General features: G+C 43.7%; 1 protein-coding gene across 21 annotated transcripts in view; it reads left to right on the forward strand.

Moving 5' to 3' along the window:
* Positions 1–21,233, forward strand: part of TCF4 (transcription factor 4) — a 211,569-nt gene that overhangs the window by 48,916 nt on the left and 141,420 nt on the right. For 20 of the 21 annotated variants that reach the window (XM_040541721.1, XM_040541709.1, XM_040541708.1 and 17 more), the window contains 2 exons: positions 15,928–15,989; positions 18,054–18,150. The exons of the other annotated variant lie outside the window; for it this stretch is intronic. In XM_040541721.1, coding sequence (XP_040397655.1) covers positions 15,928–15,989; positions 18,054–18,150 — 159 coding nt within the window. The remainder of the gene's footprint in view (positions 1–15,927; positions 15,990–18,053; positions 18,151–21,233) is intronic. 21 annotated transcript variants of the gene reach the window in all.

Here is a 21,233-nt window from a genome sequence, read left to right on the forward strand (position 1 = left end):
CAGGATGTCCTGAGAAGAACTCTTATCCAGACACGGTGGGTGTAAAATTTCCATTCCTTGAGGTTGTGGTTGTTTTCCACTCCGTAACCTTAAGGAACGTAACAGCAAAAAGGATTTAATCAGAGCAGTGTTGTATGCTCCACCAAGATGTTGAATAAATTGCATCGCTCCATCGAGGACACATTCAACAATTTCATATCTCTGCAGGTTTCGACGCTGTACCTTCATTTCAAAGGATACTGTAGTTCTTTAAGGTTGATTTCTTTCTTAATGGTGGAAAAAGTAATGGAAGAGGAGAGAATTTGCTAAAAACAACTTTCAGAAAGCTGTGGACTCTTTCACAGGTTCAGTTCTCAGCAGCATTCTCCAAAGTCCCTGTAATTTAAACAGGAGACTTGAATGATGAGCTAAAGACAGGATTTCCAGCAACATGTTGGAACTTCTCCTCTTGGCATCTTTCCCTGCTGGAGCTGCTGCTTTCCATAACGTTGGGAGGAGTGGCTTCATCTTGGGTAGGCGTCTGGGCCTCGAGTCCAGCAAGGAGGACCAGATGCAGAAACAGCTTCCATCCTTTCCTTACAGGTGGCTTTTGTGTTTTTTAATGAGTTCCCTTGCAAAGGAATTGTGGCCTTCTTGGGAACAGCGAGAGACTCGAAGCCCTGTAAGTTTCTTCCGAGCATATGGCCAGGCTGAAAAATAGCAGATGCTGCCTGAGCAAAGGGCAGTGCCTCAGAAGGTAGGAGATGAAGAAGGCTTCAAGAGCCCCTCTCTCAGTGATCTCGCAGTTCAAAATCAAATGCTGCCATTATGTAAGTTATCCCTGGCAAAAGCTTCAAGGCTTGCAGTCATGCCTCAGCTGTTCCTGGAGGAGTGGAAATGTTCCAGAAGTGCGAAATAATTTCTCGGACTTGAGTTTTGTCAAATGCAGTTAACTTATGTTGCCTCAAGAGTCCAGTGAGAAGACCCTTCTAACAGTCGTGACATTTGATATCAGAAGCTATATAAGAGATGCTGAAGGCTGAGGAATTGGAGCAGATTTATTTGGGGTATTCCTTATTATCCTGTAAAAAGGACAAAGCCTTGAGAGTTCTTGGAATGATCTGGTTCGGAGAAAGGAAGCGTTGCTGCTGGTTCTTTATATGCTAGGGAATAATGTGTGCTGGAGGTGGCAGGCTCCCCAGCTGGCTGAGACTGGCCATGCTCATGGTCTATTTAAAACCAACCCATGTACTGGGGCAGGTGGGTGAAATCTGTGTCCGTGTGCAAGCTTCCTCATGAGTCTCCCAGTCAGCGGTACTTGTGACTTCTTACAGTCGTTCAGTGAGGATTGTCCTCCCTGTGTTTTCGTCAGCAAGTATAACAAGTGGGTAGTGCTCTGTGTATTCTGCAGTGATGAATTAATTTGGTGTTCATTGTGGTAGCACTGATCATAATGAATTAATTTGGCATTCATGCGGATGTCATGCTTTTTTGAAGCTTTTTCTATTACAATGCAGAATTAGTAGACACTTAAAGCATTACACATCCGATTCAGTTGTCATCATAACCTGTTTATACTGTTCCCTTGTCTGGATGTTGCAAGCGCGTTGTGTTCATTTTCTGGAGAAAGACTTGCTGGGTGGCAGCGGGGAAGTCTTGGTTACAGTGATGATGTGGCAGCAGCGAGGCGTTCAGGAGTTGCCTTTCCTCTCCTGACCTCCTGTTTTAGAGTACCTGAGCAAACTACATCGAACTACAGGGGTGTAGGAAATACGTGGCTGGTCCTAGACAGCTTGGAGTGAGAAAAGGGAGCTTAGTTCTGCTACGCAGTGCCCAAATCGAAATGCATCGCCAGTAATTAGTGGCATAATTGAAGAAAAATAGACTTCCTTCATAAATATTGAACAGTGGAAGTGACACGAAGCATAGTCCTTTGCTCCTTTCTTTGTATTTTATTCCCCAAATGTGTGAAGATAAATAACATAGATATATATCTCTCTTCTTAAGAGTTTGACTGCATGTGCATTTTCTTTTCCATTACAAAGTGGTTCAGCTTAACTGGGAGACCTGGAGGTGAGTTGAAGCTGTTGGAGTTGGTTTAAAACTGACTTGAGGTGTCCTGCTATTGCAGGAAATGTGTTTAAAGGACGAACCACTCCCTTGATGCGAGTCTAAAGCCCTTAAGCAGATGCATATTTTATTAGTGGATGCTCTCGTATTTAGTTGTGTACAACGTACATTAAGACTTTAGACAAAAGATGGAAATCTCACTAGAGATCCTGTGAGGAGGTGCCTTACACACGGTACTGTTACCTGGAATTTCTTGTTCATGAAGTGTGTAATTGTGAGTGATCTGGGTCTGAAAAGGTACAAACAGTGGAAAGAGAATGAGTTGCAGTCAGCAGAGCAGTATGATCCTCCTATGCAGTGGTGCCAACTTGACATTGCACCGTGAGATTGGGCCAGAGGAAAAATGATGCAATTATCCCAGCATTTATTTTTTCTCCTTAATCAAAAGGAAACTTCTAACTCTTGCTTGCAGTTGAAAGAAAAAAAGAAAAAAAAACACACCAAAAACCAACCAACCAACAAAAAAAACCCCAAACCCAACCAAACAAAACCCATGAGCTGAGCTCAATACACCATGAAAACTAAAAACAGAAATCAAAGAACGGAAGCTCCATTTTTCCTGATCATGAGCTAAGCTGTTGGGGTTCAGCATTATGTAGTATGACCTAATTCCTGCATCAGCTTTTGGTTCAACGCAAGCACGTCTTTTAGGAGGGCTTTTCAGCCCAAAGCCTAGCACACAGCACGAGTGTAACGACACAGCACAGAGGTGATTCTTGACCAACGAGGGAATGTTTTTGGTCAGTCTTTTTGATGTCTGGTGCTTGAAACCCATGTTCAGATGCTCGTGTTTTTGCTGGTTCTCTGTGACTTTGCATATGGGTGCGTGAGGAAGGGCAGGAGCCATTCCCTCACAGTTGGAGGAAGCCTGAAGAAGTTATCACGGAAACTTTGGGGCTCATCAGCCCCTGCAGGACATGTCCCAAGACTCAGCCAGGTGTGTGGGTATGAGTGTAAGGACAAGTGGTTCTTTTTTGGGGCTGCCGGGTGTGCCTCCATCCACCTAGTGAGGGACTCTAGCAGCCAGGACGCTGAAATAAGTGGGGCGCACACACAGTGCATTTGGGGGGGGGGTTCATGTTTTCCACCTTTAAACGTTGCGGAGTTGCAAAATTGCAGGCTCAGTCTGAGATCTTCCTTGGGACGAAGGAGTCTGCATCTTGTACGTTCTCTCCTTGCAAATTCAAGTCTGCAAGTGTGGAAAGAGAAAATTCCCATATGTCGGCACTTTGCTCAGGTACCTCCATAGCCAGAGCCCCTCCTTGGCCATCAAATCGATCCTGTTCCAGTTTCCAGCTTTGACGTCAAATGCATTTTAAGAAGCTCTGTGGGAGGCGGTGGCTGTTGGAAGCCCGGACCTGTAGCAGCACAGCACCGCTTGTGCACGAGTGCCCGTGGTTTCCATCCCCAGCCTGTTCCCAGTCGAACCAGCGGTCTGACCTTCTGCCAGAGGCTGCCTGGAAGGGAGCGGATTAAGTCAGGTGAAGTCACAGCATGGCCCTGAAACTCTAATAAGAAACTCTAATAAACTCCCTCACCTCGTCTTGCCTGGAAAATCCTTTCGCACTACAGCGCAATAGATCACTTAAAATTTTCTGTAGCATTGATTTCTGGTAGATTTCTCCCTTGTCAGTTCGTATTCTTTGCCCAGAAACACGCGGCTTGTCCTACGATAGCAAGTGTCCGGTAAATAGCAAGTGTTTGCTACAGGCTGTCATAATACGCTTTAAATGCAAATACATCCAGGGCAGTTTTAATGTAATTTTACTTTAGAATGACTTCATCTATATGACACTTAAATTAAAGCACTGTTCTCCAAAGACTACAAGTGTAGCAGAAAATGTCCTTTAGTTTCGTTAGAGATTTTTCTTCTGTCTCCATCTAATTTCCCTTTCATCTGATTTGCATGGTTTGCAATCAGTACGGTGTCATTTATTCTGTCGTCCATATAATTTGTGACTTGCAACGGCCAGTTGGATGATCTGGACTGGTGGAGGTTGTTTTTTGGTTGTTTTTCCCTTTTTTTAACCGTAGCCTTTTCCAGTTACACATTCCTCACTAATCTTTCTGTTTCCAAGAAACATAAATATTGGGAATTAACCAGTCATGTACTGGCCAGAGAGGTACAGAACCCAGCTGCTGGTGTGCTCTGCAACAAATCTGGTTTAGATAACAGTATTGCAGCGAAGTGTATACAGAAACAGCCCCAGCAGATGCGGTCGCGATCCTGAGCCATCCGCTCAACACAAACTAGCGATCCCTGAATTTATTCCCCACCCAAAGCGGAAAGAAGTTTGCATGTTTTTAGGGTTTTTTTTCTGTGTAATGACCCAAGCCAGCCTTCGTCCCTTGCATCACGGGGCAGGGGTCCCGCTGGAGACGCGGTGATCCCCGCAGCGGTGGGCGAGGAGCTGGAAGCTGTCAGCGCAGAGGGGTGAGGAGCCAACCCCTTCCCCGTGGTGCTGGCAGGGCCCTCTGAGCTTGCTTCTGCCTTGAGACCTTGCCGAAAAGAGGTCTTAAGCTCACTGGATTGCCTCCGCTAATTATGGCTTTCATTTATTTGTTTTTGCAACCTCAAAGCCCCCAGTCAACTTTAACAGTTAGTAGTTAGGGACAGTTTGGGTCAAAGCGGAACTGCACAAGTGAAAACAGATACTTACATCTTTTATTATTGGGTAGGAAAAATCCCTGTTTGCACCTTGCACCTATATGCCTTTACCATAAACCTTCCTGCACGGTCTGCTTGCAGAATCGGGTCTCAGGGTGAGCTGGAGTTCCTATAAAACTGTCCCAGAGGGAGATCTCCTGAGCCAGATCTCATCCAGCCCTATTTAGATGCCAGGACCCTGGCTTTTACAGAAGTTTCTGGATTAAGCTGAGGGTGCCTGGATTAAGTTTTTAATGATCTATTTCAGTACCTAAACATTACCTGACTTTGAGAAGGCTCGGCTTCCAGCCCCTTCCCCTGCTTTCTGTCGGAGGCAGTGGGTCTCCTCAATGTTTAAATACACCATTGCATATTTTAATTGCCTCCATAGTTCAGGAACCTATTTTGCGGCACTTCTTCAGGTCAGGGCACATACTTTTCATGCAAGTAACCACTGCGTGCGAAGCATGCCGTTGTCTAAACGATGCTATAAATGATTGGACTGACTTATTCCATAAAATAATCTCCTTGATGCACGTGAGCGGGGCTTTAACCTGGTGGTTCTTTTCCTGTGCTCGGGGGGAACCCTGGAGCCCTCCCCAGAAGGGTGTGATGTATGGCAGCGGCACTGCCGATGCCTAACGAGGATGCCTAGCGAGATTGCTAACGCAGCGGAACCATGCAGCGAGTTATTAGATGCTGTTCCCTACAATTATTCAGCTTATTTTAGCAATTTGCGAGAGGGGTGCTCCTTGTAAATCAAACTCTTCATATATTTTTGTTAATTAGGAGCTAAATTCAATCCAACGTTTGGAGCTGTCACTACCCGCGTGTCCTCCGTGTCTGTCTTTGCCCTGTCAAAAGGCTTTGGGGTCCTTGTGTGGGTAATAAATCCTAAGGATGTAAACCTCAGGAATTGTCTGGTTTTCATGACTAAAGCACAGGCTAACCTAATATTTCATGGCACAGTAAAATGTGCATCGTGGTATTACTGCTCTGCTGGAAAAACTTCAGATATGGAGTGCCAGCTTATTCGTATAACAACTTGGAGTGTTACTACACAAGCACACATAACTTTTTAGAAATGTCATCTGTATATCAGGCTAATGACACTCATTGAAGCTTGGTCTCTTGAAAGAGATCATCTTACGTGGCTAAACATGAAATCATTCATTTGGCTTGGGCCGCGAAGCTGTATTTCTGTGATTCTTCTCTTCCACAAGTCCGTGTGCTTTGTTTACAGCATGTCTTAACACACGGCTGTCTCCCAGAGAATCAGGATGTTCTAGCTGCATGCAGACTTTCCATGCGAAGCCCATCCTTCCATAGACTGCACCAATGCACAAAACAAAAACGTTTATTTAAACTCAACGCAGAGCTCCCTGAGGAAGGGAGCAAAGGCAATGTTACAAGGAGGGGGTAACCTCTGATGCTGGGCGTTTCTGGCCCTTCTCAGCGCTCTGTAGCTGAGGCCAGTGTGCAAGAGTTTCCGTGCAAGAGTTTTGCACCAGCCTTGGAAGCAGGTCTTGAGAGAAGCTTGGTGGGCGGATTTGGGTGCATGAGGTACAGGTGAAGGGAATTATTTGCAAAAGAAGACAGAAAAACAGTGCAAGTGGCAATGATATTTACAGATGAGTGCTCAGTCCCCTGACTTGCCTGCGGTGCTTGGAGATGTGCGGGGTGCAGAGGGGCTGGGACTGGGCTGGGTTGCTCCAGGGGGTGCTGACACAGGAGGTGGGTGTGGACAGACGGGGGGAAGTGGTGTGGAAGGTGGAGATGGAGAAGGATGAGGTTATAATGAGCCCTCTGGGAAGTCCACAATTGTTTCTTAATTAGCCATCTTCCTAAGTGGCCTCACCTTAGGTTTTAATCAAATGTCTGCCACCACCTTTTGGCTTTGACTGCTAGTTTGGAAGTGAAATGCCCGCTTGCTTCATACCGAGACCTTCGTGACCTGGTAATACAAGGAGAGTCTAAGTAATCTGCCCTTAAATTAAATACTTCTGGGCTACAGTGTAGAATGCGTGTACTCTGCTTGGAGCAATGGGATTGACTGTCATAATTTGGGAGTGCTCTAGGTTATTGGGTTCAAGTAAAATTATGTACTTTAATATAGATTATATATGAACGTACAAATTAAATAGCCGGAGTTTATAAACCATGTTCAGTTCATAACTGAAAAAGTGTCCTAAGAAATGGATGCTTTCCTACTAATGTCTCCTCTCAGGTTAAAACAAATAAAATATTTTGCTTTGGACCCTGTGTCCCCCACAGCACTCTCAACCCCAAACTGATCCAAAACCAGGACGAAATCAAATGTTGAGTATCCTGATGAACTGAAAAAGGCGTTACAACACTTTGTACATTAGTACCTTAAACTTTGTTGTACTGTCTGCTTATAGTTTCATCAGATCTGATAGAAACTGATTAGATGCTGGAGTTATGCAAATGGAATGGATACGTGAAAGTCGGCTGTCCTTACAGGCAGAAAGTCTGTCATATGTGTGTTAGAAAATAGCTTATGTAACTCTGGAAAACACAATGTGAGGTTTTATGACCTCATCCGAAGGCGGGATAATGCAGTTCTTTGTTATGAATATTAAGATTGAGAACAGTTTAGATTGTTTACCCTGTTGATGTTTTATAGCAAGTGCTGTCAAGTGGTGCCTCAGACTGTCCGCGAATATTTGTATAGACTTTGAAAATCCAGACGTAAAGTAAAATGACCATCTGATTCAAATGAATTTTCCAATTATTTGTGGCTTTAACAGAAGCTATTGAAGTGTATTGTATATATCTGGCAGCTGGTCCTACTTCTTTGGAAAAAAAAAAAAAAAAACTAAAGCTTTGTATCTAATCCCTTGAGCAAACCAATAGTAAATTGTTTATCAAATAAGTAGTAGAATTTTCCTATTTTGAATCTGTGCTTTCCTTACGTTGCTGTCACAGAAAGGATAATTATATGCAACTTGATGCTGGAGGGGCACGGAGTCACTGTTTGTGTGTTCCTCTTCCCTCACTGAACTGTTGCCTGAGCTTTGTGCAACTTCCCCCATCCTGCGCTGCAGTCTGTCAACATCCTCTGCTGCTTCCCATGTCGTAGTTAAATTTCCTTCACTGGCTTCCAGGGCCCTGCAGTCTGTGCTTTTGTTTGTGCCTCCATCTCCTGGCTCCTTTCTCTCGCTGAAATCAGTCCTTGACTTCTTCAGTCACCTTCAAGATTCATACAGCCCTTCTTCCAGATCCCCCCCGTCTATTTATTTATCACATCCTGATGATATTTAGCTCAGAATCTTCAAAAAGGTTTGGATCAATGGATATGCACTTTAAACTTGCCAGTCCTTTAGCATACGAAATGTCCAGGTGACCAACTTATTCTTCCCTTCATCTGCTGGTCTTTAATCCTCCTTCTGTGCTTTGTCATTTTCCGCTCGGCTCATTTGTTATGTAGTTCTTAAGCCATAACGCTCTGAGGAAAAAACATTCTTTTGGAAAATAAAACACTTAGCAGAAAAGGTCTCAATCCACAAAATGGGTTTGTTTAACTTAATTTGTATTAGCAGTATCTGACATACTGTTTGTAAGGTGCTTCAGAGCACAAAGAGGTAATAGCGATCCCGAGGTATCTGTTTATCAGACTTGTCTGTGGATGGTAATCATAATTAGAGTCTAGGATTTTTCCCACCCTTCTCATTTTTGACACAACTGTAATTCATACAATGGAAATGCTAATCAAACATTAGTATGGTGCGTATACAAAAATCTCTTGTGTAGAGATCGTGGTCCTCTTCCTTCTAGTTTGAAGATATTTTGACTGCTAAATCCCTTATAAAATTACTTTTGATTAATATGCTATTTTTATCTTGAAGATAAAAGTGGAATTTTAAGATATTTGTCTCTTCATTCACTGTTCTGTGTATTTTAGATCACGCTAGCAAATCCACCCAGTTGGCAGGCTCTTCAGGGGAAATACTCAGGGTTAGCATATGAAAGGGTTTTCTGATGCAGGTAAAGTTATACTGGCCGACTTCAGAAGTGAAATGTGTATTTTGCAAATAGACCACTTGTGATACACATTCAATGTATGGACATAATTATTACTTTTTATATTTATTTTTTTTTAGCAAATAAACTGTGTCTTTGGATAAAGGAGTAACAGAAAGGGTATGGACTACAAAACAACTGCCTTTTTATTACAATTTTACCATAGAAAATCAAGCTCCTTTCCTCAAGGACCTTAGCACTGAAGCCCTCAGAGATCAGCTCATACCGCTCACCCAAACCGCTCTTGTCATTCTTCTGTTCTGTCACTCCAAAACCAGCACCACAAAAGCCCAACCAGGGAGGGATTTTCATAACTCCGAATGCACTTTCCCCAGAAAGCATGGGCTACCTGCTCCTCTTAGCTGCCTTGGGTACCTTTTTTTGTGTTTCTGTGCCATTTTCTGTGGCAGCTTCACTGCCAGACTTTCCTTTGCAATCCTTCTGGTGTCGTCTTTGCCCTCTGTCTTTTGGGGAGGTCGGTGTATATAACACGTTACTCTGATTTTACGATGCTACGAATGAAACAACAGTCTGACCCACCAACCCTTGCTCGACTGGTCCTCCTGGTGGCCTAGGCCTTGGACCTTGGACCTTGCTAGGTTTCCTCCAGTTACCTCTTCATCCATTCTTCAGCTGTTTTCTGGAGGGCCTGGGCTTCCCATGTCCTTAGGAAGAGCTTCTTTACGGAAAGGGTTGTTAGGCATTGGAACGGGCTGCCCAGGGAAGTGGTTGAGTCACCATCCCTGGAGGTCTTTAAAAGACGTTTAGATGTAGAGCTTTGTGATATGGTTTAGTGGAGGACTTGTTAGTGTTAGGTCAGAGCTTGGACTCGGTGGTCTTGGAGGTCTCTTCCAACCTAGGTGATTCTGTGATTCCCTGAATCCAGAATGTGTGGGTGGGAGCGATGGGTGTGGAGGCCGAAGGCTGAGAGGCTTGTGGGGTGAAGGCCGCGAAGGCCAGCCAGGCCTCCTGCAATGGCCTGGGAGGATCCAGGGGAGGACAGCAGGCTGGTGCACATACCCAGCCCCGGCACTGAAATAGAGACACCCAACCCGAGCACGGCGTCTGGGAAGACGCCCACTCCTCACGTGCAGGACGAGCACTGCTTTTTTAACACCCTTTTCCTTGGCACCTTCCCCCAGAGCAAACACACGACGCCATTTTAAGGGAGGTTAAGCAAATGTATTCGTTTTGAGTACAGTATGTCGCCTTCTGACTTTGGGAAATCATATTAAATAATTTGTGTTCACCAACGACTTTTTGGGAGACTTTCCTTTTGCTCTAGTCGTCCATAACTGATCCCATTTGCTGCATAGGTAAATTCAAGAGCACGGCACTTAGCATCTGTGAAATGTATGTTCCAGTTGGTCACAAAGGATAAAATGTCATTTCAAGCATTTTTGTGCTCTTGAGTGTTAAAATATTTTCCAAATTTGTTACAGGATTTTGGAATTATAACAATGCAATTCTATTTCTGAGCCTCTAACACAAGTAACTATATCAATATTATTTTGCACTTGCATGATATTATCGGTCTTCAAGAATTATCTTTGGCTTGTTATGTAGTTTATTCAGCTCCTTTAAAAGAATATATGGCCCTAGCACTAAGTTAAAGAAAAGTTAAAGAAACAATTCTGTATTTCTTGCTCTGAAATTGATGGGTAAGGGCAGATTTTTCACAGGCATGCTTCTGAGTTCAGGCTGCTCATGCAGCTACTGTATTACTACATTCACTAGAAGTCACGATTTCGATTGTGCTGCTTCTCTGGGTATTGCTGTTTAAACATGCAATATTATTTATTCTGGATTCAGCGAACAAAAATACTAAAGATGAAATTTCAGACTTAACTGAAATCAAATACAAATCAAATCGAACTCCCACAGAAGCAGAATTTCACCCGTGTCTTTTCAAAGCAAGGAGGTTTAGCCAATGAAAACAAACTGAATTTGCCCTTTGGGCTCTCTTTATTTGAGCGTCTAAAAAAAAAAAAAACAAAACAAAACAAAAAACCAAATGTATATGTATAATGGGTGCCTCTCTATTTACTTGCATAAGCATAGTAATCGGGTTACTTAATTTGTGGGCAGAAGTAGGGATGACAGCATCAGAAGGGTGGGAAGAGGCTTGGGTTCCTGGTTCTGCTGCAAGAGATTGTGAGCATGATGTAGTTTTACGTGGAAAGGTTGAGGTGGTGACCTGTGTGCTTTATAATGCACGTCCTCAGTCCCCCTCAAATAATACCGGATTGAGTAATGATAGCTTAATGCCTATTTTTCTATAAAGTTATTTGAAATACTGCTGAGAATGGTGGTGGGAACCAGAAATGCTCTCCTGGTGCAAACAGCCTCACAGTCCCTGTCCTCCAGCAGGAAGCTTGCTCTTCTGGGACACATGGCTAAGCAGCATGTATATACATGAATGGTAGAGAAGTGGATGTTTGTAATCACATTTGCTACAAAATTAACAGGATCGACCACTGTGCTCCTTTCTTCTTTCTCACCTAATTGCTAGACTACTGTTACTTTGCTACTTGAGCATCAAGTATGTATTTCTTCTTACCTTTTGTTTTTCATGCCTATCTTTCCAAATGACAGCTCTTATGAAACGGTTTAAGTTCTTAGTTACTTTTGCTAAGTCTTGAGTTTTCTGTTTTTTTTTTTTCTTTTTTTTCTTTTTTTCCCCCCCTCTTCCATCTCCTACCAGGAGCAGAATGCCTCTAATATGTAAGTGCCTCAGTGGAAGGTGTCCCTGCCCATGGCAGGGGGTTGGAATTAGATGATCTTTAAGGTCCCTTCCTACCCAAACCGTTCTGGTTCTGTGATATCTGTGTTGCCATTTACTGGGGTAGAGCATGAGAATATCATTTTCTAGCTTGTGATTTTAGGATTTCATGTACGTGCTCAAATTTGTTATTGGAAGTGGTGGGAGGCTCAAACGAAATTATTTTCCAGAGTCATCTAATTTATTGTCCTGTGTTATTGCTGTAGTGTTGGATGATTTCCCAAGTATGTTTGGCTTATACCTGCAAAAAGGAAGGTTTTTTGAGAGTAGGGTGTATTTCCAGAAAAATATTATATATACAGATATTAATTTCTAAGCCTAAAGCCTCTCTTTAGGAAGTCCTTAAGGGAATGAAACGTTTACCAAAGAAAGTTGAAGGAACTGGGTGTTACAACCAAGGTCAAGAAGCCTTGCTTTGTGCTTCAGGATCATCGAGAGAGGTGGCACGGCTTGAATCCAGCCAGCCTCAGCCCACAGCACTGAGCATCTCTTTTAGGATCGGCAGAATTTGCTTTCCCAGGTTGTGATGATTTGCTTTTGGTAACGTCACATTGCCTCATGCTTCTGATTAAGTGAGGTTAATTTACAGGAGCCAGATTCTGGAGAAAATTACATATGTGTTCAAGTTTGCGCACTGTGGGATAAACCCAAGCGCTGAGAATAAGTCACTGGAGAATTCTGCGGTGACTTTGGTGGCATTAGGGCTTCGCTGTCCTAATTACCTAAGTGGCAGTCCTCACGGGGTACATAATAAATTCCCAGCATTAGGTTTAGGGGACTGCAGAAAGATTTGTAAGATCTGTCGTGCTAAATTATTAGCGAACCAGGCTAGATTAACTAGGTAGCAATTATTGAGGCTTTTTCTTCTCTGCAGAGGGAGAAGTGCTGTTGATCTGAGCGCTGTTTAAAGGGGGGACAGAAGTTAGCTGAGTTGGCCTGTCGATAGCTGGTTGGATCATGCTAAAAGAATACTTTTAACTGAGATAGAGAGGCAAGGTGCAGATGTCCATCTGTTTATTGAGCACTCCAGTGTTTTGCCTCACCGTATAACCCCTTTGTGGGCACAGGCAGATGGAAGGGCCGAGAGCTCTGGGTGTATCACGCAGGCAAATGGGAATGCTCTGGCCAATTCCACTTGAAAATGCAGGAAAAAAATAATTTTACTCTATTTGTAGATTTGCCAAGAAATATTCTATTTTTTTCTATTTCTAACATTAGTTTTCATCCTAGTAAGCTCTCGATTTCCCAGCTAAAGAGCTAGTGTTCTTTTTTTTTAAATACATCTTAATACATCTTATTCCTCAGCTGTGGCTTATGTTTTTATAGGGCTCCATGATGTGTTTTAGAGCAAGTTTCTTCTTTTTTGACTGTAGCTGAGATAAAGAATTAGTAGTTTAAAACAATAACTACATGTTCCACTGTGATCAAGGAATTAGATAATCTGGCATGTTTGCTTAAGGGGTCTGTATCTTGGGGCTTTTATAGGGCAGTATTAAAGCCCTGAGCCTTCTTATTATGCCAATACCCAGAAGATTGCTTTAATGAGAAGTAAAGGGCCTTTTTCCAATTACAAGGGAATAACTGTATTAAGTTCCTGTGTTATGTCAACCTGCTTTGATTTGATTACTGCGAAAGAAATGGATTTATCTGTCAGTGTTACTTAATTAAGCCTTCTCATTGATGTTTTGCAGAGTAATATAGTGTAGTTTGCACATTTAAGTCTAAATACAAAGAAAATTGGTCGAAAGCTAAGACACGACCCCTGAAGATAAGGCACAAGAGCCATTGCTTGTCATTTTCCAATCAGAGTCCAGAACTTTTAACTTTGGTGGATGAACTGGAGCATTATATGGACTCAAATTAAAGCAAAGCAAATGACAAAGAGCAACCCAGTGCTGAGGTATGTGTTCTTCCCGGGTCATTTTAAGGATCTGATGGTGCCCTCCGGCCATTGGCACCTTGGCTCAAGGGAGGAGTGGGAATAACAGAGCAAAGTGCACCAGAAAGGACAAGATGGCAGGGTTCACCTCTCCCCAGAACCATCTGTTTGACTGTAAGCCCATAAGTGACCTTTCCCTTCTTGGGAAAAGTGCCTGGGGCTGTGAATGATCCCCCTCCTGCTGCTGTTCGCAGGGCCACTTGGTGTGAAAGGATCCCAAAACACAGTTCTCAGGTGTTTGCTTAGGTGACTCGTTACAGTGCCCCAAGACCACAGCATCTGTATTCTTAAAATATGAATAAGAATGTACAGTATGGCAGCCCAAAAAGCTTTACTGGCACATAAATCATGCTCCCAGCCCTGACCATGAACCAGTGTAAGGGGCCTTGGCTGCTCGGCACTGCTCCTAGCGCACGTGTTGGGGTACACGAAGACATATGAAGCAGAGGTGTAGGAAATATTGAGGGATGTGCGCGATGTCAGCATCTCTGCGTGTGTGTTTCTCTTGCTAATTTTGCTAATGGATTTAATATGGATTTTGGAAGCTGTTCTCCAGGGTGGTACGATGCCCATCAAAGTCAATGGGATAATATCCATTGATTTTTAACAGGCAATGGATCAGGGCTCTACAGAGTTAATTGCCTGTTACATAACACAAATGATTTTTAAAAATATGCCTAATTAACCTAATAGAATGGTTGATCTGATCTGTCAGGTAAATGATACACATTTTCTTTCTTTTTCTGGAGCTTAATTAAATATTTACCTAAGAGTGTCTTGTGCTATTAACACGTTCATCTGTTATTGAGATAATAGGAATTGTAATTGAGGGAAAGTATTAAACTTATACATTTTTTTTTATGTTGGAAACCAACCAGATTTGGTCGCAGCACCTGTATTTGTAAATGCTAATGACCGTATCTGTGTCTCAGGCGACTCGAGTTCCCGCTACTCCTCCAGGAGTGGCTGAAGCAATACCAGGTGGAAAGGTAGCTCTTGTGTTTGTAGTCTGAGGGAGCACTCAGAGTTTCTCCAACCTGCAAAACCAAACGCATATTTTTCCAATTAAAGCTACTGTTTGTGCGTGGCAAAAGGCAAGCAAGGTTGTTATTTCATTAGGGTGCTGGTGGGCACACAGGAGTAAGTTAGAAAATAGCACTGAAATGTGCAGTAATGCTATAGATCGACGCCAGTCACATTCCTTGATATTTAGCATGCAGCAAGTAAAAAAAAGAGTCTAAGCAGTATGGTCCATCAGCACACTCAAGGATGTGTTTATGTTGAGCGTGAGTGATCTCAGCTGAATTAACACCAGAGCGAACTAGGGTTTCGATGGAATTCCTCACAGGCTTCCATGAAACGTGTGCTGAGGTGCCTCGCTGGTGTACCTCTATCCATCCACTTTTTAGGCCAGAGGAAAGTCTCATGAGACTCCCAACTCTCTCTGGTAGAGGTTTCGTGATGGCCGTGGTTGTGTAAGCGTACCTCTCCTGGGCAGAGGGTGCCAGGCATTCAGGAGCAGCCTGAAGGCAGGAGGTGGACGTCAGTGACTTCTCCTGGGCTGTGGGGCAACCTCCGGCGCAGTGCGGCCTTGCTTTGGGCACCTTTGGGCACCAGCTGGGGTATCTAGTGAAGATGGTCCTATGTCTTTTTTTCTCTGTTGCAACAGAAGTGGAGCCTTGGAGCGTCACAAGGAAGTTTTAATACTAGTAAATTGGTTTCATTGACAATACCTTATTTTTTATTCCACTTTCCCCAAGTTTTTCCCAGTAAAAATACCACCATTAGAAGAAATATTGGGAAATATGAAGTGTGGAGTGCACCTTATGCAAAATGTGTGATGTGATTTTTGTCAGGCTGTCTGAAACTGTGTGTCTCCTAATGATTGCAGTGAATTTTGTATTAAACAGTGAAGGAAAAAACAGATACTTGCTATGTGCTGAGCTTTAGGAATGTGCTTTTCTTTGCCGAAATGTTTTTCTAAAATGGTAGCCTGGCTGGGGTGGTAAGAGTTACTTACCCTAAATACGCCTTACTTGAACTTCCCAGTTGCTCCTGTTTCCTCATATTTTGCTTTTACTGTTTGACCATACCTGGCTTTGTGCTGGAGGCTTTGGCAGGACTCGAAGTGGTACAATGCAGCCACTCCTCAGTGGCGAGGAGCACTGAGCCACTGGAGTAATTTTATGTTCAAACCTCGGGTTCCTGAGGGTCCGGTTCATTTCTGCTGTGAATTTAAATGAGTTAATTTAAGCAGTGGGTCAGAAGCCACTACCATCATAGTAGCCCTGTGCCTGATTCTTAATTAAAGGCAACAGGAGATTAATTTGAAACATTAATTTAAAAGTGCCTATACAAAAGGAAAGAATTATTGCAATAAAGCCTAAAGAACTTTTTTGTCCCTAGATGTAGAAGACAGAACTAGCTCAGGGTCCTGGGGGAATACAGGACATCCTAGTCCATCCAGGGTAAGTATATCTAATCTTTTTCCCCAAACCAGACATCCTGCATATGTAAATTTGCGATCTTAAATACGAGTTTTACACCTGATTGTGCAGAGAAATGGGCATGCAAAGTTGGCAGTGGTCTTGTGTTCCCTTTAAAATTGCCTTTTTTTTAAACATTCAAACCTGATCCCGTGATTGAATTTGGCACCTGCTCCGCTGCTGCTAACAGGTAGTGAGAATATTAATTAATCATTTTGCGTGGTGTGGTAGCAGCCACCTGGCCGTGGACGTGGAGCAGTGAATGCTGGTGTTGAACATCGTTTTTGTAGTGAGGTTTTTTGGGGGTGGCTGGTGCTGATGCCCCCAAAGAGGGCTGAGGCAGTGCAGCTTCTTGAGGAGATGGGGAAGGGACCCCTGGGGCAGGCAGCCGCTGGGTGCTGGGCTGGTACGGGGCAGCCAAGCAAGGTGTTCACGGCACCTGCAAGGCAGCTGGATTTGGCCAGCTCCCAGACCCTTTAGAGACCCTTTAGCTATGCAGACCCTTCAGGCATCTCGGGTTGCAGCGGGGCCGAGTGCTGCTCCGTGCAGAGCCCCCCTGCACGCGTGGTGCTCCAGCGTTGCGATCGTTATTTCTGTTTACTTCCTGCAAAGGCATGAAGTACTCTTAGGCTGGGCAAAAAGTGGCTGAGCTCTCACTTACGCCCTTATTCAGCCAGTTTGTTTAAATTGCTTTTTAATTGTTTTCTAATTAACGTGAAGGATCCAGGCTGGTGAGCAGTGCAGACTGCTGCTCGGTGCCCCCGAGTGCTTTTGCTACTCGTCCTTGGGCCCGTCTTTCCCCTCGGGGTGGGTTTTTGGTAGGTGCCTGCATGCAGAGGGGGTCCCCAGGTGCTGCCCGGCGGGGACCCTGGTCCTGCCACCAAGGGAGGAAAGCCTGACACCTTTTCTTCCCTCCCGCTTAGCATCCATTACGTCATTACCGCTCACGTCTGTCAGTTTTATTTTTATCCCTTTTTTTCCTTGACACTTGTATTGCTTCCCGGGGAAAAATGTTTTGAAAAGTAAATTCTAAATTTGCACACACAATTATTTATGCATGCAAAAACTTGAATGTGAGCGTACAATTAAGTTTTGCGACATAAAGAAAAGAGCACGAGCCTGGGGAGAATTCTGGAGTTTCAATCAAGGCTGTGCATTAACTTGCAGAGTTACACCCCAAACAGCCTGACCTCTCTCTGTTTCCCTTTTTGTGAAGTGATGCTGCTGTTTCCACGCTGGGAGAATGAGTTTCTTGTGCGTTCTTCCGAACCCAAGAAACAAAACATTACATAACTCCCTGCCCGGCCAATATTTGCAGTTAATTTTAAGATTTGGCTAATCTGCTGACTGAGAGTGGAAGGTTACTCTAAGACGGTTTTGAAAGTTAGGGGCCCAATCCTGCCAAGGTTTGATATGTTCATTCCTCTGTGGGTACTGTCTGATGCTGCTGATCCCCCCCAAAAAATACTTACAGGACAGCACTGCAGCACAGGAGGGGCAGCAGGTACTCACCGGTCACTTACAGAAGCGTGTGCACAAACACTAGCACTATGGAGGAGTATTTTTCAGTGAAAAGTTATTTTCCACACCCCCTGTCTAACAGACTTGGAAATTTGTTTTATAGGCAATTGCACGCATATAGCAGTGAAGTGATTCAGAGAGCAAACTTCTACATAAAAATAAATTTTAAAACCAAAACATTAAAAGAAATACTTTTTCTTTTTACGTTATGGGTAAGAAGACTTTCATACTAAGAGAGCCTTTTGCTGCATTACACAGCAGAAAACTCCAGGAACCTCATCTCAGTTGCCCATTCAGGATTACCCACAGAGCAAACCAAAGTCAATTGCTAACAAAATAAAAATTTGAAACAGCTTTAAAAACGCTCTGGAACACATCACTTCCAGCGGAATCAATAGAGGAAAACAATAAAAGGACTAATATTTCTTATAGATGACTTAAAACTTAGAAGGGGAATATGGGCATGTAGGTTTTGAAAAATGCTGTAAAAATGTGTGAAATTGTTTTTTCCCAATTTGTTAACAGAACTATGGAGATGGGACTCACTACGATCATATGGCGAGCAGAGACCTCGGGTCACACGACAATCTCTCTCCTCCTTTTGTCAATTCCAGAATACAAAGTAAGAAACAATTTCCTAACTTAACTGTATTTTTGAAAGTGGAATTAATGAACCAGAAATAAAATTCTGAGGGTATAAAATCCTTATCCTTATTCTTAGGGTGATTGTACTTGGTATAAGGGTGGGAACATGGATTTTTTTTAAAGCTACCATATGATTACAAAATGTACATGAGTTGCATTTACTGAACGGGCTGTTTTCCTCTGGTAAGGGGGATATGACTGCTGATGTGGTGACTATTTGCTGAAAGAGGTAAATCTATGCGTCCTAAGGCACGGCCTTTCCTTTTTTAAAGATGTGACCAGTTGGCAGAGAAGATAGGGATGTGCTCTGAGCAGGACTTGAAGAGTAGAAAAGGCTTCCTGAAAACTTTAGAAGTCTATGTTCACAGAAGGGAACAGATAGATAGCTGCTGAGGGACACCGAAGCCCTTGTTTGTTTTGGAGCGTGATGGGTCGCTGCCTGCTGGGACCTGTGAGCTGCAGGCTCCCGGGTTGCAGATGAAGGTGGCTGCAGCATGTTCAGCTCACAGCAGCGAGATCTGCCCAGGGCGTTTGGCAGAGACCCTCCTTCTGCCCCACACCCCATGATAGGAAGTTTTGACACCCCTGAATAACCATTTAGCTTAGCAGCAAACACCACAGCAGTATGAAGCGAGGCTGTAATTATTTGTAAGTGAATGATAGCTACTTTCTTTAATTATGGTTGATAAATGAGTTTGGTTAAAGTAAATATATGATGTAAAAATATTAGTAATGTTTGTGCTTGGCCAAGATCACACCCTTCTTCTGCAGTTGTCAATGAACTAACCAAATGCTTTGCTTTAAAGGGTTGAATGTAAGCCAAAAAAAACGTGGAGCTGTAACTGTGATATATCATTCTTCAGCTCTAATATATGTCCCTAAAATATGCCTTGTCTTTTAATATTGGGAAATATTTGTGAGTTGTTTAACATATGGGACAATGTTGGAGCTTGTAGTCATTTGTATGTATTCACGTACAAAACATGGTTACAACAGTTTTAAAGGGTCTAATATAAGCCAAAAAAAGCATGGAAATTTCAACACTCCCTTCTTAACTCACGCCATGGGGCTTAGGTAGTGCACAGAGACACTTCACAAATAGCCACACACTTCTGTGAAACCCACTGGGCTGTGGGATGCTTTCAAGTTTAACCTTTAATTTGAATCTGAAGAACTTAAGTGTCTCTTGCTTCTGCCTGCCCTTAGGTTACAGAAAAATCTCATTCTTGTCTGATTGTTTTTGCCAATCTTAGTGAAAATACTGGTTTCGCTTGGTTTAAGACATTTGTTTTCCAGAAACGTGTTCAGAGGCACACAGTGAATTAAGCCATGTGGGACTCTTAGAAATTTTGGATCCCTCATTTCCGTGTTGTTCGAGTCCCAGTTGTCCCCAGCAGAGCGGTTTGCACAGCTGTGGGCTCTGTGCTCGAGATGTCTTCTCCTGCCGTTGGTATGAGCTAGGAGCATGGCAGAGTCCTACAATTTCATGTTCCTGAAGCACCCTGAAACTTTTGTCTGCTTATACAACTTGGAATTTTCAAGTTGTTACATGTGCAAGCCTGTGTTATTGTGTGTAAATGCATGTGTGCTGCTGGGGCCATCAGCTGCCTCCCGCAGCCCCAGTTCAACATAATTGTCTGGTAATTGGGGTGGACTCTTCTTAATCTGTTCTCTTCAGGCAGAAGAGATAGCAGGGCCCATGCCCTTTTATGTCATGGTGTTGGTGTGTTCCTGGATGCGTGGGGCATTTATCTGGAGGCGGTGGGGATGATGGGATGTGGACATTTCCCTCCAGTGGAAATGCTGCTGAGGCATCCTTGGCCAGGATCTTCATTTTGTGTGGTGTGGGACTGGAGATGGGGCTGTGAGTACCTCTGCTAGGATGGGTGACACTTGTGAAGTGCTGCCCTAATGAAGACATTTGTAAATCCATGCTGATCGCCTTCATCTGTGATTTGGGGAGCATTCTAAATATTGCTGTGATGAACAGTGCATGTTACTGTTTAACAGAGCTGTCCTGACCCCAGGTTTTTGAACCCCCTGAAGGAGAGGTCCCCATAACTGCTGGTATAGCATGGCCTGCACCTCCACAAGCAGGCAGTAACTTTCTTTTCATGCTCTTCTTTCTCTTGGCAACTGATACAGCCTGATTATCATCCATTTTGAACCGGTTTCATACTGGTGCACGCTCCTGACTTGAACGAAGCTGCTCGTAACTTGAGGGGTGTGGCACCAGTGAGGCCTTCATGTCACCTCTGGTTTTATTGCTTTTAAATAGCATAATTGGTACATTGATTAAATGTGACTTACTTGTCTTTACGAGTAAGAAATTATTACTAATGCTTAAATCAGAAACAGGCTAGATAGCTATATGATTAATATCTGTTTTACAGAAAAGAACCACAAATGGCAGTTTATTTGATTTCATGTGCTGCTGCTTCTGTTCACGTGCTGGTTTTAGAGCAGCTCTGTGCTGTTAACACCAACAGCCTCTGAATCTTTGCATCTTTTCATTTGCTGACCCCTGCTTGTGTCTCAGGCAGCGGTGGGGATGGGCCTGGTGCTGTCCTTATGCACGGCAAAAGGCCTCAAAAGCCCCGGGTGGGAATAGGACGGGGCTGCTGGTGGCCAGGCCCTGCTTTCCCTCAGAGCTGGGCCAGATGAGCGCCTCCCTTTCACACTCACCTTGCTGGGATATTTATTGCTTAAAATCTGTGGACCACAAGTGTCTGCAGAGAGGGGTTGTGCTTAAATGAGGGCTTACGTTGTATTTTATTCTCCAGATGCCTATTTTTGACATACATTTTCCCGTGGCTGGCATCTAGCGGGGAGCCTGTGCCTCAGGCTTCAGGGCAGGCCCGGTGGTAAGGAGCTCTGCAACTTCACCTGCTCCTCGTGTTGCTCACAGTTTCTCAAGCCCTTCCTCAAACTACTGCTTGTGTGTTTTCGAACACAGCTTGTCTTGTGCATTTCCGAAGTCCAAGTGCTCTGCTGGGTATTTTGGTTTTGTTTTAAGAGTAACGGAAGAGTACTCACTTGGCCCGGAAACGAATCATGCAT

The sequence above is a fragment of the Cygnus olor genome, chromosome Z (genome assembly GCF_009769625.2).
Source record: "Cygnus olor isolate bCygOlo1 chromosome Z, bCygOlo1.pri.v2, whole genome shotgun sequence".
Lineage (NCBI taxonomy): Eukaryota > Metazoa > Chordata > Aves > Anseriformes > Anatidae > Cygnus > Cygnus olor.